General features: G+C 44.5%; 1 protein-coding gene across 2 annotated transcripts in view; it reads left to right on the top strand.

Annotated features, from left to right (window-relative positions):
* Positions 1–25265, top strand: part of rft1 (RFT1 homolog) — a 93941-nt gene that overhangs the window by 8791 nt on the left and 59885 nt on the right. For both annotated transcript variants that reach the window (XM_059649674.1, XM_059649673.1), the window contains exons 3-5: positions 7327–7443; positions 14982–15171; positions 19488–19589. In XM_059649674.1, the coding sequence (XP_059505657.1) occupies positions 7327–7443; positions 14982–15171; positions 19488–19589 (409 nt within the window). The remainder of the gene's footprint in view (positions 1–7326; positions 7444–14981; positions 15172–19487; positions 19590–25265) is intronic.

Raw genomic sequence — 25265 nt, 5'->3', positions numbered from 1 at the left:
CAAATGTGGCTCCGCTGTTCAAGAACGGGAGTAGAGACAACCCTGGTAATTATAGACCAGTGAGTCTTACTTCAGTTGTTGGTAAAGTGTTGGAAAAGGTTATAAGGGAAAAGAGTTATAATCATCTAGGAAAGAATAATTTGATTAGGGATAGTCAGCACAGTTTTGTGAAGGGTAGGTCGTGCCTCACAAACCTTATTGAGTTCTTTGAGAAGGTGACCAAACAGGTAGATGAGAGTAAACCGGTTGATGTGGTGTATATGGATTTCAGCAAGGCTTTCGATAAGGTTCCCCACAGTAGGCTATTGTACAAAATGCGGAGGAATGGGATTGTGGGCGATATAGCAGTTTGGATCGGAAATTGGCTTGCTGAAAGAAGACAGAGAGTGGTAGTTGATGGGAAATGTTCATCCTGGAGAGCAGTTACTAGTGGTGTACCGCAAGGGTCGGTGTTGGGTCCACTGCTGTTTGTCATTTTTATAAATGACCGGGATGAGGGCGTAGAAGGATGGGTTAGTAAATTTGCAGACGACACTAAGTGGAGTTGTGGATAGTGAAGAAGGATGCTGTAGGTTACAGAGAGACATAGATAAGCTGCAGAGCTGGGCTGAGAGGTGGCAAATGGAGTTTAATGCAGACAAGTGTGAGGTGATGCACTTTGGTAGGAGTAACCGGAATGCAAAGTACACGGCTAATGGTAAGATTCTTGGTAGTGTAGATGAGCAGAGAGATCTCGGTGTCCATGTACACAGATCCTTGAAAGTTGCCACCCAGGTTGAGAGGGTTATTAAGAAGGCATACAGTGTTTTAGCTTTTATTATTAGAGGGATCGAGTTCCGGAACCATGAGATTGTGCTGCTGCTGTACAAAACTCTGGTGCGGCCGCACTTGGAGTATTGCGTACAGTTCTGGTCACTGCATTTTTAGAAGGATGTGGAAGCTTTGGAAAGGGTGCAGAGGAGATTTACTGGGATGTTGCCTGGTATGGAGGGAAGGTCTTACGAGGAAAGGCTGAGGGACTTGAGGCTGTTTTCATTAGAGAGAAGAAGGTTGAGAGGTGACTTAATTGAGACGTATAAAATAATCAGAGGGTTAGATAGGGTGGATAGGGAGAGCCTTTTTCCTAGGATGATGATGGCGAGCACGAGGGGGAGTAGCTTTAAATTGAGGGGTGAAAGATACAGAACAGATGTCAGAGGTAGTTTCTTTACTCAGAGTAGTAAGGGAATGGAACGCTTTGCCTGCAACAGTAGTAGATTCACCAACTTTAAGTACATTTAAGTCGTCGTTGGACAAGCATATGGACGTACATGGAATAGTGTAGGTTGGATGGGCTTCAGATTGGTATGACAGGTCGGCACAACATCGAAGGCCGAAGGGCCTGTACTGTGCTGTAATGTCCTATGTTCTATGTTGAACTCTCCTAAGTCCATTCTTCAGTTCCTTCCTGGCTACCTTGTAGATGTCTACAGCCCTGTCCAATCCTTGCTTCCTCAACCGTAAGTAAGTTTCCTTTTTCTTCTTGAGTAGGTGTTCTCTATGTCTTGTCATCCAAGGTTCCTTCACCTTACCATCTTTTCCTTGCCTCAGTGGGAGAAACCTATCCAGTACTCGTAGCATCTCATCCCTAAAGAACCTCCACATTTCTGTCATGCATTTCCCTGAGAACATCTGTACCCAATTTACGCTCCACAGTTCTTGCCTAATAGCATTATAATCCCCCCTCCCCCAATTTAATACTTTCCCACACTGCCTGCTACTAGCCCTCTCCATGACTGTAGTAAAGGTCAGGGAGTTGTGATCACTATCACCGAAATGTTCTCCCACCGAGTGATCTGACACCTGGCCCGAATCTTTGCCGACCACCAAAATTAATATGGCCTCCCCCTAGTCAGCCTGTCTACCTGTTGAGTCAGAAATCATTGCTGGGCACACCTGACAAAATCTGCTCCATCCAAACTATTTGCACTAAGGAGGTTCCAGTGTGTATTAGGGAAGTTGAAGTCATCCATGACAACATTCCTATTCCTCTGCACATTTCCACAGCCTGCCTCCCAACCTGTTCCTCACTGTCTCTGTTGGTATTGGGGTGTCTATAGAAAACTCCCAGTAAAGTGACTGCTCCTTTCCTGTTTCTGACTTCCACCCATACTGACTCAGTACACAAACCCTCCTTGACAACCTCCCTTTCCACAGCTGTGATACCATCCCTGATTGGCAATGCCACTCCCCCACCTCTTTTACCTTTCTCCCTATTTCTGTTGAAAATTCGAAACCCTGGAACATCCAACATCCATTCCTTCCCTTGTGTTATCCAAGTCTCTGTAATGGCCACAACATTGTAGTTCCAAGTCCCGAATCATGCTCTAAGTTCATCACCCTTAGTCCTGACACTTCTTGCATTGAAGTAGACACACCTCAACCCGTCACACTGACTGCCACTTTGCCCTATCAACTGCTTATCCTTCCTCACAGATTCTCTGCATGCTGTATCTGCCTGTACAGCAGCTACCCCATCCTCTGATCTGTAGCTCCAGTTCCCATCCCCCTGCAAAACTATTTTATACCCTCCCAAAGAGCTCTGGCAAACCTCCCGCCCAGGATATTGCTGCCCCTTCAATTCAGGTGCAACCCATCCTTCCTGTACAGGTCCCACCTTCCCCAGCAAGTAGCCCAATGATCCACGTATTTGAAGCTCTCCCTCCTACACTAGCTATATAGCCACATGTTCAGCTGCACTTGCTCTCTATTTCTGGCCTCATTAGGCCATGGTACTGGTAGTAATCCTGAGATTACTACTCTGTTTGTCCTGGCTTTTAGCTTCCATCCTAACTCCCTATATTCACTTTTCGGGTCCTCATTCCTTTTACTAGCTATACCATTGGTACTGATGTGTACCACGACTTCTGGCTGCTCACCCTTCCCCTTAAGAATCCTGTAGACTCGATCCGAGACATAGAACATAGAACATAGAACATTACAGCACAGTACAGGCCCTTTGGCCCTCGATGTTGTGCTGACCTGTCATACCAATCTGAAGCCCATCTAACCTACACTATTCCATGTACGTCCATATGCTTGTCCAATGATGACTTAAATGTACTTAAAGTTGGCGAATCTACTACCGTTGCAGGCAAAGCGTTCCATTCCCTTACTACTCTCTGAGTAAAGAAACTACCTCTGACATCTGTCCTATATCTTTCACCCCTCAATTTAAAGCTATGTCCCCTCGTGCTCGCCGTCATCATCCTAGGAAAAAGGCTCTCCCTATCCACCCTATTTAACCCTCTGATTATTTTATATGTTTCAATTAAGTCACCTCTCAACCTTCTTCTCTCTAACGAAAACAGCCTCAAGTCCCTCAGCCTTTCCTCATAAGACCTTCCCTCCATACCAGGCAACATCCTAGTAAATCTCCTCTGCACCCTTTCCAAAGCTTCCACATCCTTCTTATAACACGGTGACCAGAACTGTACGCAACATCCCTGACCCTGGCACCCGGGAGGCAACAAACCACCTGGGAGTATCGCTCGGTACCACAGAATTTCCTGTCTTTTCCTCTAACCATTGAATCTCTGCGTCCCTTTTGAGCCATAGAGCCAGGCTCAGTGCAAGAGACCAGGTCAGTATGGCTTTCCCCTGGTAGATCGTCCTCCCCAACAGTATCCAAAGCGGTATAGTTATTTTTGAGGGGAATGGCCACAAGGGATCTCTGCACTGTCTGCCTATTCCCTTTCCCCCTCCTGACAGTCACCCAGCTACCTTTGTCCTGTGACTTATGTGTGACAACCTCCCTATGGCTCCTGTCTATCACCCGCTTAGCCTCCCAAATGATCCGGAGTTCATTCAGCTGCAGCTCCAGTTCCCTAATGCAGTCTGTGAGGATCTGGAGTTGGGTGAACTTCTCACAGGTGAAGTCAGAGGGGACATTACACCTGCACATCTGCCAATGTGATATACTGCATCCACTGTACCCGGTGCGGCTTTCTCTACATTGGGGAAACCAAGCGGAGGCTTGGGGACCGCTTTGCAGAACACCTCCGCTCAGTTCGCAACAAACAACTGCACCTCCCAGTCGCAAACCATTTCCACTCCCCCTCCCATTCTCTTGATGACATGTCCATCATGGGCCTCCTGCACTGCCACAATGATGCCACCCGAAGGTTGCAGGAACAGCAACTCATATTCCGCCTGGGAACCCTGCAGCCATATGGTATCAATGTGGACTTCACCAGTTTCAAAATCTCCCCTTCCCCCACTGCATCCCTAAACCAGCCCAGTTCATCCCCTCCCCCCACTGCACCACACAACCAGCCCAGCCCTTCCCCCCCACCCACTGCATCCCAAAACCAGTCCAACCTGTCTCTGCCTCCCTAACCGGTTCTTCCTCTCACCCATCCCTTCCTCCCACCCCAAGCCGCACCCCCAGCTACCTACTAACCTCATCCCACCTCCTTGACCTGTCCGTCTTCCCTGGACTGACCTATCCCCTCCCTACCTCCCCACCTACACCCTCTCCACCTATCTTCTTTACTCTCCATCTTCGGTCCGCCTCCCCCTCTCTCCCTATTTATTCCAGTTCCCTCCCCCCATCCCCCTCTCTGATGAAGGGTCCAGGCCCGAAACGTCAGCTTTTGTGCTCCTGAGATGCTGCTTGGCCTGCTGTGTTCATCCAGCCTCACATTTTATTATCTTGGAATCTCCAGCATCTGCAGTTCCCATTATCTCGGACATTAGTAGTGATCCTTACCTCCCACATTCTACAAGAGCGGCATGCAACTGTCCTAGGTTTCACTCCCTCTATCCTAGATTGCCAAAGGAATATCTAAAAAGACTCTACCTTTCCAAAACTCCACACAGCTTTTTTTTGGTTATAGGAGGAGGATGGGTGAGAGACAATTCACATGTAGTGTTTCGGGTTTAGCTAATGCCTAAGTACATTAGTTCACTTGCGGTTTGCGCTCTCACCTCTCACGCTGTTCCAGTCAAGAAGGCCACTGACTCAGACAAGTTTTTGTAAGGAAACCTTACCTTTCCGGCTGTCCCTGGCTCACGCTCTCACCTCTCCTGCCACTGAAAGACACAGCTCATAGCAAATGCTGAGGGAAAAATAAAAATGGCTTTCTTCAGGATTAAGTTATTTTTTTCAAAGCGCGAACAGATAGCCCCTGCCTATCTCATTTACGTGCAAAAACTGCTCTACCCGAGAGCTAATCACAGTTTTGCATGCAGGAAGCCTTTGTAATTGATAACTGGTCACTATGTCATAGACCAGTCAGCAACTTGTTCTCAGCCAATTCTCCATTCATGTATTATCCCTGACTTCAGCTCGACTGCAAACTGGACTTTTGCTACAGCTTGAATAAGTAGCAATGTAAATAGTACTTACAATGAATATTTGGTTACTTTTAAAAAGTGCAGAATCCTTTGACCATCCTTGGATTTTAAAACAGTCATTTTCCCATTTCAGTCCAAAAGTTCAGAAAAATAAAAGTATGTGGTCTTTAGACGGCAGCTGAAAGGCTGATGAAGCAAGTGTATACGCACAGATTTGGAAGGATTCATTGGTATATTTGTAAATGTAAGGAGTATAGCAAATAAAGCTGGTGAACAGAGGGCATAGATAAACATGTGGCACCATTATATTGTTGCTTTAATTGAAACTTATAATAACGTGGGCAAAGATAGCAGCTTAACGTACCCGATATAAAGTTTTCAGGTGGGATAGAAAAGGGGGTTTAAAAAGGTACAAGAGTAATGTTATTGGCTACAGTATCAACAATGTGAGGGTAGATGATATACTGACTGCAGTATTAAATGAGACTTTGTGGGTTGAGTCCAGAAACACAAGTACGCACTGTTGTTAGAAACACAGATGTATTTATGGGTATGGGAATTGGTTTGAATATTGCAGGGAGCCAGGTCTGTGAATTTTTTTGGAAAATGTCTCATGTCAAGGGGAGGCAGTGGCCTCATGATGTTATCACTGGACTGTTAATCCAGATACCCAGATAATGTTCTGGGGACCCAGATTTGAACCCCACCATGGTAGATGATGGAATTTGAATTCAATAAATATATGGAGTTAGGAGTCTAATGACGACCAAGAAACCATTGGTTTTAGAAAAAAAATGCATCTGGTTCACTAATATCACAGATCTAAGGTCTGCAGTCCAGCCACATCCAGTCATCAATAGTGGTGGACAGTTAGACAATACACTGGATCAGAGGCTCCACAAATATCTCCGTCCTAAGTAATGGGAAAGCCCAGCACATCAGTGCAAAAGGAAAAAGCATTTGCAACAATCTTCAGCTACAAGTGTCAAGTGGATGATCCATCTCAGTTTCCTCTAGAGGCCCCAGCATCACAGATACCAGTCTTCAGCCAATTGAATTCACTCAAAATGACGTAGAAATAGTGGGAGGTACTGGTACTGCAAAGGCTGTGGGCTCTGACAGCATTCCAGCAATAGTACTGAAGACATGTGCTTCAGAACTTGCTATTCCCCTAGCCACAAAAACAAAGTTGCTGGAAAAGCTCAGCAGCTCTGGCAGCATTTGCGAAGGGGACACCTTCAGGACTGCTGCTTAGTGAGGCAAGTTTGATAAGGTTCAGTTAAGCTCTTGCTGGGACTTGCAGAGGGAAACCCTCTGATACTGGACAAAGCTGACCCTTGGCCAAAAAGTAACACAGAATTCAGGCCTAGTGATAATGGGAACTGCAGATGCTGGAGAATCCACGATAACAAAGTGTGAAGCTGGATGAACACAGCAGGCCAAGCAGCATCTCAGGAGCACCTCCCTGATGGAGGGTCTAGGCCTGAAACGTCAGCTTTTGTGCACCTGAGATGCTGCTTGGCCTGCTGTGTTCATCCAGCTCCACACTTTGTTATCACAGAATTCAGGCCATTATTTTTCAAAGCTGTCAGCATCTTTCAGCGACGTACTCACCTTTCAGTGATGCTTATATTCCATATAAGAATTAACAAAAATGTGCTCTCCAAAAGAGTAATAAAAGCTGATTCATTGTAACTTTCCAAAGGGCATTAAGGCCTAAAAAGAAAGGGCTGTGTGACAAGGGTAGAGGAACTGGAACCATTGAATAGATACTTAGAAGAGCCAGCATAGGTATGATGAACCAAATAGCCTTCTTCTGAGTCATGCAGTTCAATAATTTGCTGATCCCAGGTACCTTCCGCCGATGGTGATCTAATCCTGATTCAGAATAAAATTCAAGGTATATACAAGTTGTGCTTTTTCTGACTTTATCTTTGGTTATAAGCCACTTTGTGTTTGGGTAACTGCTGCTGGTATTTCTCCATCCAGGCTCACACTGCTGTATTCTACAGTTGTTTTCCTTGCACGAGAAGCTTTTCGGAAAGCATGCTTGAACGTTGATAAGGAACAGAAATGGGCCCAGGTTATAAACCTGCTCTGGTTAACGTGAGTATCCAGCAGAGCTTAACAGTGCCAGCGCCTCTCACCCAGTTGTTTTTGGTCAATTATCTCCTCAACAGATGGATTATCTTTGGGATAGGAGACTCCTCTATGATATTATAGTAACACTAATCACAATCAGAAAGCTGCAGCTTGTTAAAGCTTCTTTCTGGCCAGTCTTCATTGTAAATATTGACAAGGAGTAATCACTTTGGAAGTCCAATACAATGCATCCTAATATGCTCCAAATTTGCTTAATAGGTGGAGGAGACACGCATGAATAGCAGACTCACCTCTATTGTATGTTTATCCTACTGCAATTATAACAATTCTAAATTATACCTGCTAAGACCATAAGACATTCGGCCCATCAAGTACACTCCGCCATTTAAATCATGGCTGATGGTCATTTCAACTCCACTTCCCTGCACTCTCCCCGTAGCCCTTGATTCCTTCTGAGATCAAGAATTTGTCGATTTCTGCCTTGAAGGCATCCAACGTCCCGGCCTCCGCTGCACTCCGTGGCAATGAATTCCACACGCCCACCACTCTCTGGCTGAAGAAATGTCGTCTAATTTCTGTTTTAAATTTACCCCCTCTAATTTTAAGGCTGCGCCCACGGGTCCTAGTCTGCCCGCCTAATGGAAACAACTTCCTAGCGTCCACCCCTTCTAAACCATACATTATCTTGTAAGTTTCTATTAGATCTCCCCTCGACCTTCTAAACTCTAATGAGTACAATCCCAGGATCCTTAGCCGTTCATCATACGTTAAACCTACCATTCCAGGGATCATCCGTATGAATCTCCGCTGGACACGCTCCAGGACTAGTATGTCCTTTCTGAGAATAGACAATTGGGACAGCCCCATGCATGTGCTTGAGTGTGTGTTTTTGCAAGGATTATAAAACCCTTTATTTTGTCAAATGCAGCTTTAACAACGAAACATCAGTAACCTTATGAAATAGTAAGAACTGCAGGTGCTGGAGTCAGAGATAACACAGTGTATTGTTGGAGGAACACAGCAGGCCAGGCAGCTTCAGAGGAGCAGGAAAGTTGACTTTTCAGGCTGGGACCCTTCTTCAGAACGCTCCTTCAGAACCAGCCCGAAACATCAACTTTCCTGCTCCTCTGATGCTGCCTGGTCTGCTGTGTTCCTCCAGCTCAACGCTGTGTAATCAGTATCTTTATTTGTGTTTATTAATATGATTAGTTTGGAGAGGTCATGAACTGATTTCTCTCTTTGTCCCACTTGTCCACTGATTATAAGAGCACTGGAATTTAAAAAAAGAAGGGATTTCAGTTTTTATATTGCTTAATATCTGAAACAAGTCAGCCAGGTTTTTTTTCAAGTAAAAAATGAAGACTAGTTTATTGCATGCAGAAGTTAATGTAAAAGTCATTTATTGAAGGTTTGAGCTATAAAATTCTGCAGCATTGTCTTAAAAATAATTTGACCAAATAGCTATTAAATTCAGGAAAAAAAATTCATACATATCCAAACTTTGTTCCATAGCTGAAGTTACTTTGCACACATCTTTAGCTCTGAGGTGTCTTCCTGGATCAATTATCGCGGGCTAACGTCACTTCTCTGGAGACAGTGATGTACAGCTTGAATTCTCCTTCAAGAACATTCCACTAATGGTGGAGATTCCAATAAAATCCCTTTCTGCTGGGACCTTTGTTGTTTATAGTATACATAAATGATGTGGAGGAAAATATATATTGTCTCATCATTATGTTTGCAGATGATACCAAAATTGGCAGGGTTGCAGACAGTGAGGAGGATTGTCAAAGGATATAGTGAGATATGGGTAGATTGCAAATTTGGGCAGAGATATGGCATGTGGCATTTAATCTGGACAAATGCAAGGTGATGCATTTTGGAAGATCAATTTCAAGTGCGAACTATACAATAAATGGCAGAACCCTTAGGAATATTGACATACAGGGGGATCTGGACATACAGGTCCACATATCCCTGAAAGTAGCAACACAAGTGGATAAGGTGGTCAAGAAGGCATTCGACACCCTTGCCTTCATCAGTTGGAGCAGCAAATGTAAAAGTTAGCAAGTTACGTATAAAATTTAGTTAAGCAATGTTTGGAATATTGAATACAGTCCGTGTCCAAATGCAACAACATCTGGACAATACACAGGCTTCAGCTGACAAGTGGCTTGTAACATGCCACGCAAATGGCGGGCTATGACCATCATCAACAAGAAACAATCTAACCACCACCCCTTGACATTCACTGGTGTTACCACCACTGAATCCCCCACTATCAACGTCCTGGGAGTTATCATTGATCAGAAACTAAACTAAACTCACGACATACTCACTCATAGTGGCTACAAGAGCAGCTCAGTGGCTCAGAATTCTCACATCCTGACTCCCCGAAGTCTGTCCACCACCTACAAGGCACAAGTCAAGAGTGTGATGGAATACTTCCCACTTGCCTGGATGAGTGCAGCCCCAACAACCCTCAAGAAGCTTGACACTATTCAAGACAATGCAGCCCGCTTGATTGGCACTGCATCCACTCCTTCCCACCATCGACGCTCATTTGCAGAAGTGTGTACTGTCTACAAGATGCACGGCAGGAATTCACCAAAAATCCTCAGACAGCATCTTCCAAACCCACGACGACTTTCATCTAGAAGGACAAGGGCAGGAAATATATGGAAATACCACCACCTTCAAGTTCCCCTCCAAGCCACTCACCATCCTGACTTGGAAATATATTGCCATTCTTTCACTGTCGCTGGGTCAAAATCCTGGAATTCTCCCCCCGGCGGTGTTGTGGGTCAACCACAACAGGAGGACTGCAGCAGTTCAAGAAGGCAACTCAGCCCCACCTGCTCAAGGGCAACGAGGAATGGGCAATAAATAGTGGTCTAACCAGTGACATCCACATCGTACAAAATGAATAACTGAAATTGAAACATGGTCTGACCAATGATTTTAGAGGTGTTGCATCACTTCCTTTCTTTTGTACCTTATATTTCTATTTATAAACCCAAAAATAAGCCTCTGTAACAACTGTTTCAATATGTCTGGTCACCTTCAGAGAATGATGCATATGAACCTGAAAGTCCCTGTGCTCCTGTACTCTCCTTTAAAGTTTTACCATTTGAGCCTGTGTTGTCTCTCTGTGTTTCTTCTAACAAAATGCATTATCTTGCATTTCTCTGCTTTGATACTCATGTGCAAGGTGTCTGCCCTTTTGGCCAACTTGTCAGTATCCCTCGGAATCACTTAGTATCATCCTCATAATTCGATATTCTCCCTAGCTTTGTATCATCTGCAAGTTTAGAGGTTTTGCCCTCAACACCCATCTCCAAATTGTTTATGGAAATCAGAAAAAGCAAGGGTCCCAACACCAATCCCTGGGGAATACTACTTTCAATTAATCTTCAATCTGAGAAATGCCCATCCATAACCAACCCTCTCTTTCCTATCTTTTAGACAGCTTCTAATCCATGCTGCCAAGGACCCATCACTCCCAAATATTTCTAATTTGCTCACCAACCTTAAAATGTGGCACTGTATCAAATACTTTTGAAAGTCTAAAAATACACCATCCTCAGCACCACCCTCATCCGCTGTCTGTGCTACCTTGTCCAAGAAACCTATTAAATTTGTCAGGCAGGATCTGACTTTGATAAAGCCATGTTGCCTGTCTAGCATTAACTTATTTTTCTCTTACGTGTATATTTACCTGATCCCATATTATGATCTCCAACATTATTCCCACTATTAATGTCAAGCTGACAGCTCTGTCATTTCCTGTGTTATCCTTTGCCTCTTTCTTAAACAGTGGTGTTGCATCGGGCAGCACGGTGGGTTAGTGGTTAACACTGCTGCCTCACAGCGCTAGGAACCCGGGTTTGATTCCACCCTTGAGCGACTGTCTGTGGAGTTTGCACATTCTCCCCATGTCTGCGTTGTTTCCTCTGGGTGCTCTGGTTTCCTCCCATCGCCCAAAGATGTGCAGGCTAGATGGATTGGCCATGCTAAATTACCCATAGTGTTCAGCAATGTGTAGATTGGGTGTGTTATGGGGGGATAGATCTGGGTGGGATGCCTGAGGGTTGGTATGGACTTGTTGGGTTGAAGGGCCTGGTTCCACACTAGGGATTCTATGATTTATGACCCGGAGACTAAATTGTGTTCAGAGAGATCTGAAAACTTGCAGTCAACAGCTCTGTGAATTGCTCCCTCAACTCTCTCAGCAGCCTAGGATGTTTCCGTTTACATGGATTATATGCTCAGTTGTTCAACCATCATGTTTTCAACTGGCCCATTGTTATCATTTTCTAATTTGTTAAAGACAGAAACAAAGCACTGATTTATTACCTCTGCCAAGCCCTTATGGGCCTCACTCTATCCTTCATTAATCTTTTACAATTACAGTCACTTCTGAAACAATGCAATAGTTCTGTTCTCATGCAATCTTGCATTATAAGAAAATCACATAGTAGCCGCCCCATTTAAACTAATGGGGCCGTAATCACGTTATAGCTAATGCAGAAAGAGAAAGTTTATGTTCTACGAATAGCAGTCTAAATTCTTCAATTGTGTTAAAGCAAATTTTCATTGAAGAAATGCACTCTATAGCAGAAGTCCCTGTAATATATTTGAAGAACAATTTACTGTTTGCTTTAGTGCAGCCTGCCATCCTTTCCTGATGCTTCCTCTTAGCCTTCCTTATTTCAGCCTTAGCTTCTCCCCTGCATTTGAGACACTCTTCTAATTTCTGTTGCTATTTTCATTCCAGTATGCATCAGATGCCTCTTTTTTTTTTCCTTTCTTGCTTCCTTATTGATATCCTAAGGCATTTAGGGTACTCTGCCATTGGATACCTGTATTTGGATTGAAAATTGGCTGGCTGACAGGAAGCAAAGAGTGGTGATAAACGGGTCCCTTTCGGAATGGCAGGCAGTGACCAGTGGGGTACCACAAGGTTCGGTGCTGGGACCGCAGCTGTTTACGATACATATTAATGATATAGACGAAGGCGTTAAAAGTAATATTAGCAGATTTGCTGATGACACAAAGTTGGGTGGCAGTGTGAAATGTGAGGAGGATGTTATGAGAATACAGGGTGACTTGGACAGGCCAGGTGAGTGGACGGATGCATGGCAGATGCAGTTTAATGTGGATAAATGTGCAGTTATACACTTTGGTGGCAAGAACAGGAGGCAGATTACTATCTCAATGGAGTCAAGTTAGGTAAAGTGGAAGTACAACGAGATCTAGGTGTTCTTGTACATCAGTCAATGAAAGCAAGCATGCAGGTACAGCAGGCAGTGAAGAAAGCTAATAGCATGCTGGCCTTCATAACAAGAGCAATTGAGTATAGGAGCAAGAGGTCCTTCTGCAGCTGTACAGAGCCCTGGTGAGACCACACCTAGAGTATTGTGTGCAGTTTTGGTCTCCAAATTTGAGGAAGGACATTCTTGCTATTGAGGGAGTGCAGCGTAGGTTCACGAGGTCAATTCCCAGAATGGTGGGACTATCATATGTTGAAAGATTGGAGTGACTGGGCTTGTATACACTTGAGTTTAGAAGGATGAGAGGGGATCTGATTGAGGCATATAAGATTATTAAGGGATTGGACATTCTGGAGGCAGGAAGCATGTTTCCGCTGATGGGTGAGTCCAGAACCAGAGGACACAGTTTAAAAATAAGGGGTAGGCCATTTTGAACAGAGTTGAGGAAAAACCTCTTCACCCAGAGAGTGGTGGATATATGGAATGCTCTGCCCCAGAAGGCAGTGGAGGCCAACACTCTGGATACTTTCAAGAAAGAGATAGATAGAGCTCTTAAAGATAGTGGAATCAAGGGTTATGGGGATAAGGCAGGAACAGGATACTGATTGTGGATGATCAGCCATGATCATAATGAATGGCGGTGCTGGCTCGAAGGGCCGAATGGCCTACTCCAGCACCTATTGTCTATTGTTTATTTCCCATGGGTATATACCTAACTTGCACCCTATTTAACTCTCTTTTGAAATTCTCCCATTTTCTGCCACTGTTTTATTCACCAAAATGCATTTCCAATTAATGTGATCCAGTTCAACTTTTTGACTGCTAAAATCTGCCCTTTTCCAGTCACAATCTTGTCTTCTGTTCTACCATTGTTGCAATTATTTGCCCTATCGTATGTTGAATCGGGTAATAAGTGTGCACTGCTGTAATGATCTGTGAAGTCAGGTTAAGACCAATGAAAAGATCAATAAATGCCAAATTCTGAGCAGTTTTTGTTCACTGGACTAATTGTGTGAGAACTATGAAGAGTTTTAGAGTTATATAGCATGGAAACAGACCCTTCGATCCAACTGCCCCATGCTGGCCAGATATCCTAAACTGATCTAGTCCTGTCTGCCCACATTTAACCCATAATTCTCTAATCCCTTCCTATTCGTGTACCCATCCAGATGCCTTTTAAATGTTATATTTGTACCCACCTCCGCCACCATCTCTGGTAGATCACTCCATACAATGCATGAAAAAGTTGCCCCTCAGGCCCCTTTAAATCTTTCCTCCAACACCTTAAACCTATGCCTGCTTGTTTTGGACTGCCCCATCCTGGGAGGAAGAATGTAGCTATTCACCCTATCCATGACTTTCATGATTTGAAAAATCTCTGTGAGGTCACCCCTCTGTCCCCAACACTCTAGGGGGGGGGCGAAAAAAGCCCCAGCCTCGTTAGCCTCTCCCTGTCTCAAACCCTCCAATTCTGGCAACATCTTTGTTAACCCTTGCTAATTTAACAACATCGTTACTATAGGAGGGAGACCAGAAATGAACGCTGTATTCTAAAACAGGCCTCACCAATATCCTATTCAGCCGCAACATGATGTCCCAACTCCTGTACTCGATGCAGTGACCAATGAAGGCAAGTGTGTCAAATGCCTTCTTCACCAGCCTGTCCACCTGCAATTCTACTTTCAAAGAGCTATTTACCTGCACCACTAGCTGTGTTTGTTCAGCGACACTACCCAGAGTGCTACCATTAATTGTACAAGTCCTGCCGTGATAGGCTTACCAGAATGCAACACCACACATTTATCTAAATTAAACGCAATCTGACACTCTTTGGCCCATTTGCCCATCTGATCAAGATTCCATTGTACTCTGAGATAACCTTCTTCACTGTCCACTGTACCACCTATTTTGGTGCCATCTGCAAACCTACGAACCATACCTCCTATATTCACATCCAAATCATTAATATAAATTATGAAAACCAGTGAACTCAGCACTAATTCTTATGGGACACTGCTGGCCACAGGCCTCCAGTCTGAAAAGCAACCCTCTACTACCATCCTCTGTGTCCTACCTTTAAGCCAATTTTGTGTCCAGTTGACTAGTTCTTCCTGTTCTCAAGTTTATTTCACAAACTGAAATTATGTAAAACTTCAGATTGGAATGGGAATTAGGATCAGATCAATGAGGACCAAGAACTATTATACCACTCTCAAACAACCTATTTATATTTTGTAGTAATGATTGTTTGCTTGCTGTTTATTTCAGTGTTCCACTTGGAGTGCTCTGGTCTTTACTTTTGGGCTGGGTCTGGCTTCATTTGGTAACAACCCCAGACCCAGCTGTGATACCTCATTATGAATTTGGCGTGGTGGCATTCAGTCTCTCAGCCGTAGTAGAACTCCTCTCTGAGCCATTATGGATCTTGGCACAGGTGCATATGTTGGTGAGGCTGAAGGTGAGCAATTCATTAATTGTGATTGACTTGTTGATCTTCAAAACTTTTGTTTCATGTTGTTATTTTTCCAAGACTTCCTTCCCCCAAACTTGCTGAAATGTTGTGGTCTTGACCCTGAGAGGCTGACAGCTTCATTGCTGTGCCCATGTGGCTGCTTGTTTTGTGTGGTGCTGGTCAGTGCGCATTGGCACTTTTCTACCCTGTGTGGCAGCACAGGTAAGCCTGATCTGCCTGACCTAATTTCTGCACCCACAGAGGTCATTGAATAATGACACAGTGCAGGAAACCTGGCTGATTTTTGCCAATTCAAACAAGTGCCTGCTAGCTTCACGGATTATCAATAATTTATGAGAACCATTGGCCAGCTGATCAGTATATCATTGATGTCCCAGGTTGGAGCTGGTTCTGTAAGCATTTAAATGTAATTCATTTGATCTCTCTAGCTGTGGTTTGTTGCAGTTACTTTCAAAGCAGACGGACTGATTACATCATAAAATGGAAACTTGTATCTGGGAATGTTTTCCTTGCATTGATTTATCACCCCTGGTAGGGTTACGAGGTGGTGGGGGATTGGCCAATTCCTTGACCACGGGTCTAGGTTGGCTGTGCGTCACCAGGGGAGTCAGTTCGCTGACAAGCAGTGTAATTATGATAGTTAATATCAGCAGAGTAAATGTACCAGAGAAATTTAAGGGACTAACATTGGACAAATCACCAGAACCTACTGGTCTGTGTCCTATTATTCTAAGATGGAGTAATACTGCCTATGCTTTTTCAAAATTTCCTAATTCTGGAATGGTCCCAGCAAATTGGAAGTCACATAGATAATAGCGATATGCAAGAAAGGGAGAGAACAATCTACAAACAAGGTCACTTGCTATTAGTCATCTTGAAAGTGTTGGAAATTAATAGTAAGGAAGTCTTAATAATGCACGTAGAAAAGCTTAGTATTATTAGAACAAATCAGCATGGTTTTACGGGCAGACATCGGCATAGTGATAGTGTTGCTGGATAAGTCATTTCAAGGCTCTGGGGACACAAGTTTGAATTCTACCAAGCAGATGATGGAATTTAAATTTGATTAATAAATATCTCTTGAAAAGAAAGCTAGTCTCAGTAATAGTGACTGTGAATCTATCACTCATTATTGGAGAAAATCCACCTGTTCACAGATGGTCTTTCGTGAATGAAGTCTATCATTCTTACCTAGTCTGGCCTTCACGTGACATGGACCACCAATGGAGTTAAGTCTTAACTGTCTTCTGAAATGGCCAAGAAAGTTACATGGCTCAAGGAAAACTAGGAATGGGCAACAAATGGTGGAGCCCACATTCCATAAAAGAATAAGGAAGAAATTCCTGTTTGACCAAGTTATTAGATGGTTTTGCTTTATTCTTTTTGTGAGACAGCCCAATGTTTGTTTCACATCCTTACTTGCCCTTGAAGTAAATGGCTTTCTTGGCCACTTCAGAGGGTAGTTATGATTAACCATATTGCTGTGAGTCTGAAGTCATAAGTATGGCAATCAATGGCTAGTTGTCATGGTCACTATTATTGAGACAAGCTTTCAAATCCAGATTTATTGATTGAATTTAAATTCAACCAGTTGCCCTGATGATATTTGAACAAATGTTCCCAGTGCATTAGAGTGGGTTTCTGGGTTATTGTAAAATGTCATTAGCACTGTGGCAGTGGCTTGGGAACCCAGTCATGGAGACAAAGCGAGGAAAACAAAAACTGAAATAGAAAACAAAAAAATGGATTAACTAGAAATATAAGAGAGAAAGATGTAATACCAGAAGCAAAAATGGACGGCAGAAGGTACCTAATAGGCAACTATTTGTTAGCAATTTTCAGAAAGTTAATTGAATTTGTTAAACAGCAGTTTAGATACAATGTGCTATTTAATTAGACACAGAAAGGAAATGTACAACCTGTTGTAGATGAAAATGTTTTATCAAGCCTGAAGCTGTTTTGTGGAATGACAAAGCAGGGGAGATGGGCCCCTGTGCTTTGGAATAGCAGGGTGCTCGTTGCAGTTGTTCCACAGTCTTTTGTTGTTCTTTCAAAGTCTCGGCCATCTCCTAAGAAAGTGATAGCTCGTTCCCCTGAATTCTCCTCTCTCCCATTCACCTTCTACTTCTGCTAATATTTCTTCTTGTGGCTGGCAGTCTGTGCAGTGTCAGTCACAGGTTTGAACCCAAATGGCCAATGACCATAAGTAGCTACTCATGATGTCACGATGACTGTTGTCCCCCTGCTCACCGCTGTTTGAAGGTTAGTTGCCATTCTTTCTAAAACCAAATGCTGCATTGGTAATTTGGTAATGTGATGCCTGATAAATAATTTATTTACGTTTGTAAAAGACTAGTTACTACGGTAACTGTTAAATATATCTCGTGACACAGAACATACTAAATATGAAATTTTAAAAGATTTATGGTGATTGGGACAAGTTACGTTAGTGGGCAAATACTTGGCAGGAGCAGTATAACGTGAATAAGTGTGACATTATCCAACTTTGTAGCAAAAATAGGAAGGCATGTTATTATCTGAATGATATAGTTCCAGAAAGGATGAGGTGCTATGAAATCTGGGCCACCTCATAAACCGGTCAGTGGAAGTAAACATGCAGGTGAAAAAAGGCAAATGACATGTTGGCCTTCATAGTGGGAGGATTCAAGTATAGAAGCAGGGATGTGTTGCTGCTTATTATGTAAGGTCTTGGTGAGAACACACCTGGGGTATTTTTTGCCATAATGGTTCCTTACTGAGGAGTGATGCTCTGGTTATAGAGGCAATACAATGAGGTTTACCGGTCAGATTCCAGGGATTGCGGGACTGTTATACAAGGAGTGACTAGATCGGTTAGGGCCATATTCATGAGAGTTTGGAATAAGGGGAGGAATCTCTTAGAAACCGATAAAATTCCAACAGGAATAGATAGGGTAGATGAAGGTAGGGTGTTCACAAAGACTGGGGAGTTTAGAGCCATAAAGATGTGGTGTTGGCCTTTTAGGCCAGAGATGAGGAGCAATTTCTTCACCCAGAGAGTGGTGAGCCTGCAGAACTCTGTTACATTGAGGCCAAAATATAGAAGACTTTCAGGAAAGATGTAGGGATAGTTCTTATGATTAAAAGGATCAAAGGATGGGGAGACAAAGTGGTCAACATTGTACTGAATTGGATTATCAGCCATGATCATGCTGAATAGTGGAGCAGGCTGGAAGGGCTGACTGGCTTATTCCTTCTCCTATATTCTACGTTTCCTTTTCAGTTTTAAAGGGGACTCCCATTTCAAATGACTTTCCTTCCATCATAAGATCGAAATTGCGGATGTTTACTGATGATTACACAATATTCAGCACCATTTGTGATTCCTGAGATAGTGGAGCAGTTCATGGCTATAAGAATATAATTATAAAATCCGTACAGTGTGGAAGCAGGCCATTCAGCCCATCCAGTCCACACCAACCCACCAAAGGGCATGCTACCCACAACCACCCCCTCCCTTATCCCTGTAACCCTTCGCATCCCGTGGCTAAGCCACCTAACCTATACATCCCTGGACACAATGGGCAATTTAGCATGGCCAATCCACCCAACCTGCTCATCTTTGGACTGTGGGAGGACACCAGAGCACCAGAGGAATCCCAGCAGACACAGGGATAATGTGCAAACTCCACATAGACAGTCGTCCAAGGGTGGAATCGAACCTGGGTTAGTGGCGCTGTGAGACAACAGTGCTAAGCACTGAGCCACTATGCCACCTGTATATACAGCAAGGACCTGAAGAATATGCAGGTTTGGGCTGATAGGCGGCAAGTAATATTTGCATAACACAGATGCCAGAGAATGATCATCTCCAGCAAGAGTACCTGTTGCCCCTTGATGTTCAATGGTGTCGTCATTACTGAGTCTTCCACTATTTTGGCACAAATAGAGAACTGGCTAACTGGCAGAAGGTCGAAAGTGGGTATTAAAGGGTCTTTGTCAGTGTGTCAGCTGGTGACTTTTGAAGTTCATCGGGGTCACTTTTGGGACCACAAGTATTCACATTATACATTAATGATCTAGATGATATCCACATCCTGTGAACAAATGAAAGACAAGGTTTGGGACAGGGATCTGTCTGAATGATTTGCATTTCCTCTGGCCTGGGAGGGCGTCAGTGTCTGTGGCTTTTCAACCCACGGTGTGTGGGTGGGGATGGGTGGGTGTTTGGTATCTGGTTTTTGGATCCTCAGGTCTGGCTGGGGAGAGTATCTGTGGCTGCTGGCATTCATGCTTTTGTTTGCATTTCTGTTTCTTTGCAGGTGATTGCTGAGAGTCTCGCCATTGTTGTAAAGTGTGTGCTGACTGTTCTGTGTGTCACAATCGTACCACACTGGGGTCTCAACATATTCTCTATGGCTCAGGTGGGGTTTTATATTGAGTGTCTAAATATACGGATTGCCGAGACTAGAATGAGTTAAAAGAAAGCTGCTTACCTAAGTCAAGTTCCACAATCATGTTTGGGTAGACTGTTACTTACTTGTGATAGTATGATAATTATGCCCAGTGTTTAAAGGGTTTGCCACTAGGCCAATATTTTGATGAACAGAATGTCCATTAGTGTGGTACTGTTGCAGGCAGTAACCGACAGTTAGTTTCACACATCCTGCTCTTCTTCATAGCTCATCCAATGTTTAGCTTCCAGGACGCAATGGGACATTGTGACAATATCATTGAAGTGGTAATCGGAGGCCTAAGCTAATTCTCTGGGTATATGGATTCAAATCCCACCTTGGCAGCTGGTGTAATTTAAATTTAATCAATAAGTTAGGAATGTTCACTAGATTAGTTTCAAAGGTGAGGGGTTTGTCATATGAAGAGAGATTGGGCAGTTTAGGGCTTTATTTTCTAGAGTTTAGAAAACTGAGAGGAGATTGAATCGAGGTGGATGAGATGCCAAGAAGGTTGACAAAGTAGATGTATAAAGAATGTTTCTTCATGTGGGGCAATCCAGAATGAGAGATGATTGTTTTAGGATAAGGGATAGCAGATTTGATAAGAAATTACTTCTTTCAAAGGGTCGTGAGTCTGTGGAATTCAGTACCACAGACTGAGGTGGACAATGGGACATTGAATAAATTTGAGGCGATAAGATTGTTAAAGAGTCATAGGATATGGAGAGCAGACATGAAAGTGATGTTGATGCAGAGATCAGCCATTGACCGTATTGAATGTTGGAGCAGGCTTTAGGGGCTGAATGGCCTACTCCTAGCAATTATGTTATAAATCTGGAATTGAAAGGTAATTCAGATGTGGTGACAATAAAACAATTACTGATCGTAATGGAAACCCATCTGATTTGCTAATGATCTTCAGGGAAGCAAATCCATCCTACTTACATGGTCTGGCCTGTGTGTGACTTCAGTCCCATAGACATGTACTTAACTCTTAACTGCCATCTGAAATGACACAGGCAAACTCATTTCAAGGGAACAGGAACAAATGAGGCAATACTCAATCCCATGCAAGAATAAAATAATTTATCCAGTCCACCCTTTTACAAGCTACTATTTAATCCACGTTGAATTCCAGATCACAACAGTTCAGTGTTTTTCCAGGTGGAATGTATCGTCATGTTTATTCGGATTTTGTGTATCCATGTGCCAGGTATCTGGATGTTTTTCCAGATGTGTGTATCTAGATGTTATCAGGTGTCTTCTGGGTGTTGTGTATCTGGGTGTTTTTCAGAGTGTGTTGTATTGATGTGCTTTTCCAGTTGTGGTATATTGAGGAGTTTTTCCAGTGAATTCGGGTGCAGTGTATCTGGGTGTTGTTCCAGGTGCAGTGTATCTGGTTGTTTCTCAGGTAATTATCCAGTGTGGTGTATCCTGATGCTTTTTTGGGTGCAGTCTGTCTGGTTGTTTTCTGGGTTAGATGCATTTGGGTGTTTTTCCGGATGTAGTGTATTTGGGTGATTTTTTTGGTGGGGGGCGGTGTCTGTGTGTTTTTCCGGGCGCGGTGTATCTGTGTGTTTTTCCGGCTGTGGCGTGCCCGCGTGTTTTTCTGGGTGCGGCGTGCCCGCGTGTTTTTCCAGGTGCGGCGTGCCCGTGTGTTTTTCTGGGTGCGGCGTGTCTGTGTGTTTTTCCGGGTGCGGCGTATCTGTGTGTTTTTCCCCATGTGGCATGTCTGCGTGTTTTTCCGGGTGCGGCATGTCTGTGTGTTTCTCCCCATGCGGCATGTCTGTGTGTTTTTCCGGGTGCGGCGTGTCTGTGCGTTTTCTTCCGTGCGGCATGTCTGTGTGTTTTTCCGGGTGCGGCGTGTCTGTGTGTTTTTTTTCCGGGTGCGGCGTGTCTGTGTGTTTTTCCGGGTGCGATGTGTCTGTGTTTTTTTTTCGGGTGCGGCGTGTCTGTGTGTTTTTCCGGGTGCGGCGTGTCTTGTGTGTTTTTCCGGGTGCGGCGTGTCTGTGTGTTTTTCCGGGTGCGGCGTGCCCATGTGTTTTTCCGGGTGCGGCGTGCCCGTGTGTTTTTCTGGGTGCGGCGTGCCCGTGTGTTTTTCCAGGTGCGGCATGTCTGCGTGTTTTTCCAGGTGCGGCGTGTCTGTGTTTCTCCCCATGCGGCATGTCTGTGTGTTTTTCCGGGTGCGGCGTGTCTGTGCGTTTTCTTCCGTGCGGCATGTCTGTGTGTTTTTCCGGGTGCGGTGTGTCTGTGTGTTTTTTTCCGGGTGCGGTGTGTCTGTGTGTTTTTCCGGGTGCGGCGTGCCCATGTGTTTTTCCGGGTGCGGCGTGCCCGTGTGTTTTTCCAGGTGCGATGTGTCTGTGTGTTTTTCCGGGTGCGGCGTGTCTGTGTGTTTTTCCGGGTGCGGTGTGTCTGTGTGTTTTTTTCCGGGTGCGGTGTGTCTGTGTGTTTTTCCGGGTGCGGCGTGCCCATGTGTTTTTCCGGGTGCGGTGTGTCTGTGTGTTTCTCCCCATGCGGCGTGTCTGTGTGTTTTTCCGGGTGCGACGTGTCTGTGCGTTTTCTTCCGTGCGGCATGTCTGTGTGTTTTTCCGGGTGCGGTGTGTCTGTGTGTTTTTTTCCGGGTGCGGTGTGTCTGTGTGTTTTTCCGGGTGCGATGTGTCTGTGTGTTTTTCCGGGTGCGGCGTGTCTGTGTGTTTTTCTGGGTGCGGCGTGTCTGTGTGTTTTTCCGGGTGCGGCGTGTTTGCGTGTTTCTCCCCATGCGGCGTGTCTGTGTGTTTCTCCCCATGTGGTGTGTCTGTGTGTTTTTCCGGGTGCGGCGTGTCTGTGTGTTTCTCCCCATGCGGCGTGTCTGTGTGTTTCTCCCCGTGTGGTGTGTCTGTGTGTTTTTCCGGGTGCGGCGTGTTTGCGTGTTTCTCCCCATGCGGCGTGTCAGTGTGTTTCTCCCCGTGTGGTGTGTCTGTGTGTTTTTCTGGGTGCGGTGTGTCTGTGTTTCTCTGGGTGCAGTGTATCTGTGTGTTTCTCCCAGTGCGATGTGTCTGTGTGGTTTTCCTCCGTGCGGCGTGTCTGCGTGTTTCTCCCTGTGCGGCGTGTCTGTGTGTTTTTCCGGGTGCGGCGTATTTGGGTGTTTTTCCCGGTGCAGCATATGTGGGTGTTTTTCCGGGTGCGGCGTATTTGGGAGTTATTTCAAATCACTCTCTTTGTCGCTTCTTGGGTTTGAATGCTTTTGTTCCAGTTACTGGCTCCCTCTGGTGACGCAGTTGTTTCACTCACTCTCTGCTCCAAAATGTAAGAGCAAAGGAAATGGTGCCTGGGGACATCCATTCAACCCTTTAAAGCTGCCCCACCATTCAGCAACATCATGGCTGATCTGCCCCAGGTCTTAACTTCTATTTCATGACACATGCTCATCGTCCTCAACTCCTTCATGTTTGAAAAATCTACATCCTCTTGAAGTACTTTTTGTGATCTTGCCTTACCAACTCCCTGAAGTGGAGAATTGTAGAAATTCACTACCCTCTGTGAGAAGAAAATCACGTGCATTTCAGTTCTTAATGAGTGTCTCCTTATTCTGTAACTATGCCCCTGAGTTAGAGATTCCCACATGAGTGAACATTTTCTCTACATCTACCCTGTCAAACTCATTCTTCTGAACTCTCCTGATAAAGATCTAACGTGTTCAGATGTCCTTGATGTCAACCACTTCATCCCAGCAGTCAGCCTAGTGCATCTCTTTTGAACTGCAACCCCCCTTGCTCCTTTCCCCTCGCCAATAATCCTTTTCTAATACATGGACCAAAACTGTACACTGTACTTTAGGAGCTGTATGACGTTTTTTTATTTTGCTGTATTTTTGATTTTGGACTTAAATGGGAAAAGATAAAGATTGTTGAGGGTTTCCTGACCTTCCCCAAGGGAGACTGATAGCAAAGGTAGATTTGACAGGATCCAAAGAAATCTTACAATTTGGATCTACAGTTGGCAAAGTGGCACATGCCAGAGGGTGATGGGTGAGGAGTGTTTTTCCAATTCAAAGTCTGTGTCCAGTGTTGTTCTACAGGGCCAGTGTTGGGCCCTTGCTGTTTGTGGTGAATATATGAATAAGTTGGACCTGAATGTGGGAGGGTTAATCAGTAAATTCGCAGGTGGTACAAAAATTAATGCATGGTAAATAGTGAGGAGAATATAGATGGCTGGTCAGAAAGGCAAATTAGTAGCAAACGGAATTCAATCCGGACAAATGTGGAGTGATGCACTTAGGGAGGACAAACAAGAAAGGGAATACATGGGGATGGGTCTGTGTGGGATGCTGTTCTGAGGATCCGTGGGTCACTGCAGACTTGTTGGGCCGATTGGCCTGTCCCCACACTGTGGGGATTCTGGGATTCTGTGGGGTGGATATAATGGCCTAGTGACATTGAATGAGTAATTTGGAACCCAAGTCCAGTGTACTGGGGTCATGGGTTCAAATCCCTCCATGGTAGATGGAGAAATTTGAAAAGAGGTGGTGCAGTGGCTCAGGGCCTCATAGCACCAGAGACCCGGGTTCACTTCCACCCTGGGGTGACTGTCTGTGTAGAGCTTTCACATTCTCCCCGTGTCTGCATGGGTTTCCTCCCGCAGTCCAGAGATGTGCAGGCTAGGTGAATTGGCCGTGCTAAATTGCCTGTAGTGTTCAGGGATGTGTAGATTAGGTGGGTCGTAGGGGAATGAGTCTGGGTGGGATGCTCTGAAGGTTGTTGTGGACTTGTTGGGCTGAATGGCCTATTTCCACACAGTAGGGATTCGATGATCTATGATGGATAGTAGAACTGTGGGAAGCACCAAGGATTAGTGGGGCCTTGGTGTGCATGTACGCCAGTTCCTTATTGTATCAGGACAGGTGGATAAAGTGGCATTGAAGACATATTGTAAACTTGCTTTTATTAGTCAAGACATAGAGTTTAAGAGCAGGAGGTTATGTTAGTACTACATAAAATGTTTCTTAGGCCGTAGCTAGAGCATTGTATGCAGTTCTGGAATCCACCTTATTGGAGGGCTGTGATAGCACTGGAGAAGGTGCAGAGGAGATTTACCAGGCCATTACCTGATCTGGAGAGATTGGTATGAAGAAAAGTTGCACAGGCTGGGGTTGTTTTCCTTAGAGCAGGGTCAGCTGAGGGGGAGCATGCTTGAGATGTATAAAACTTGGGGGACATAGGTGAAAAACAGAGGTAGAAATTACATAGTGAATTACAAAACCCTTAGGAGTATCGATATGCAGAGGCATTTGGGTGTGCAGGTCCACAGATCACTGAAGGTTACAGTGCATCCAGACAAGACAGTAAAAAAGGCTTATGGCATGCTTGCCTTCACTGGAAGGGGCATTGAGTATAACGATGGACAAGTTATTTTGCAACCTGATAGAACTTTAGTTAGGCCACACTTGGAATATTGGTATGGTTCTGATCATCACACTACCAGAAGGATGTGGTTGCTTTGAAGAGAGTACAGAAAATGTTTAACAGGATCAAAAACAGAAGCTGCTGGTAAAGCTCAGCAGGCCTGGCAGCATCTGTGAAGAGAAAATCAGGGTTAACATTTCAAGTCCGATGACCCTTCCTCAGAATTCATGCTGGGAAAATGTCAGTTAATATGCAGAAAATAGGG

The sequence above is a fragment of the Stegostoma tigrinum genome, chromosome 11 (assembly GCF_030684315.1).
Source record: "Stegostoma tigrinum isolate sSteTig4 chromosome 11, sSteTig4.hap1, whole genome shotgun sequence".
NCBI lineage: Eukaryota > Metazoa > Chordata > Chondrichthyes > Orectolobiformes > Stegostomatidae > Stegostoma > Stegostoma tigrinum.
The sequence above is the reverse complement of the archived record's forward strand: the minus strand, read 5'-3'. Positions and strand labels throughout refer to the sequence as shown.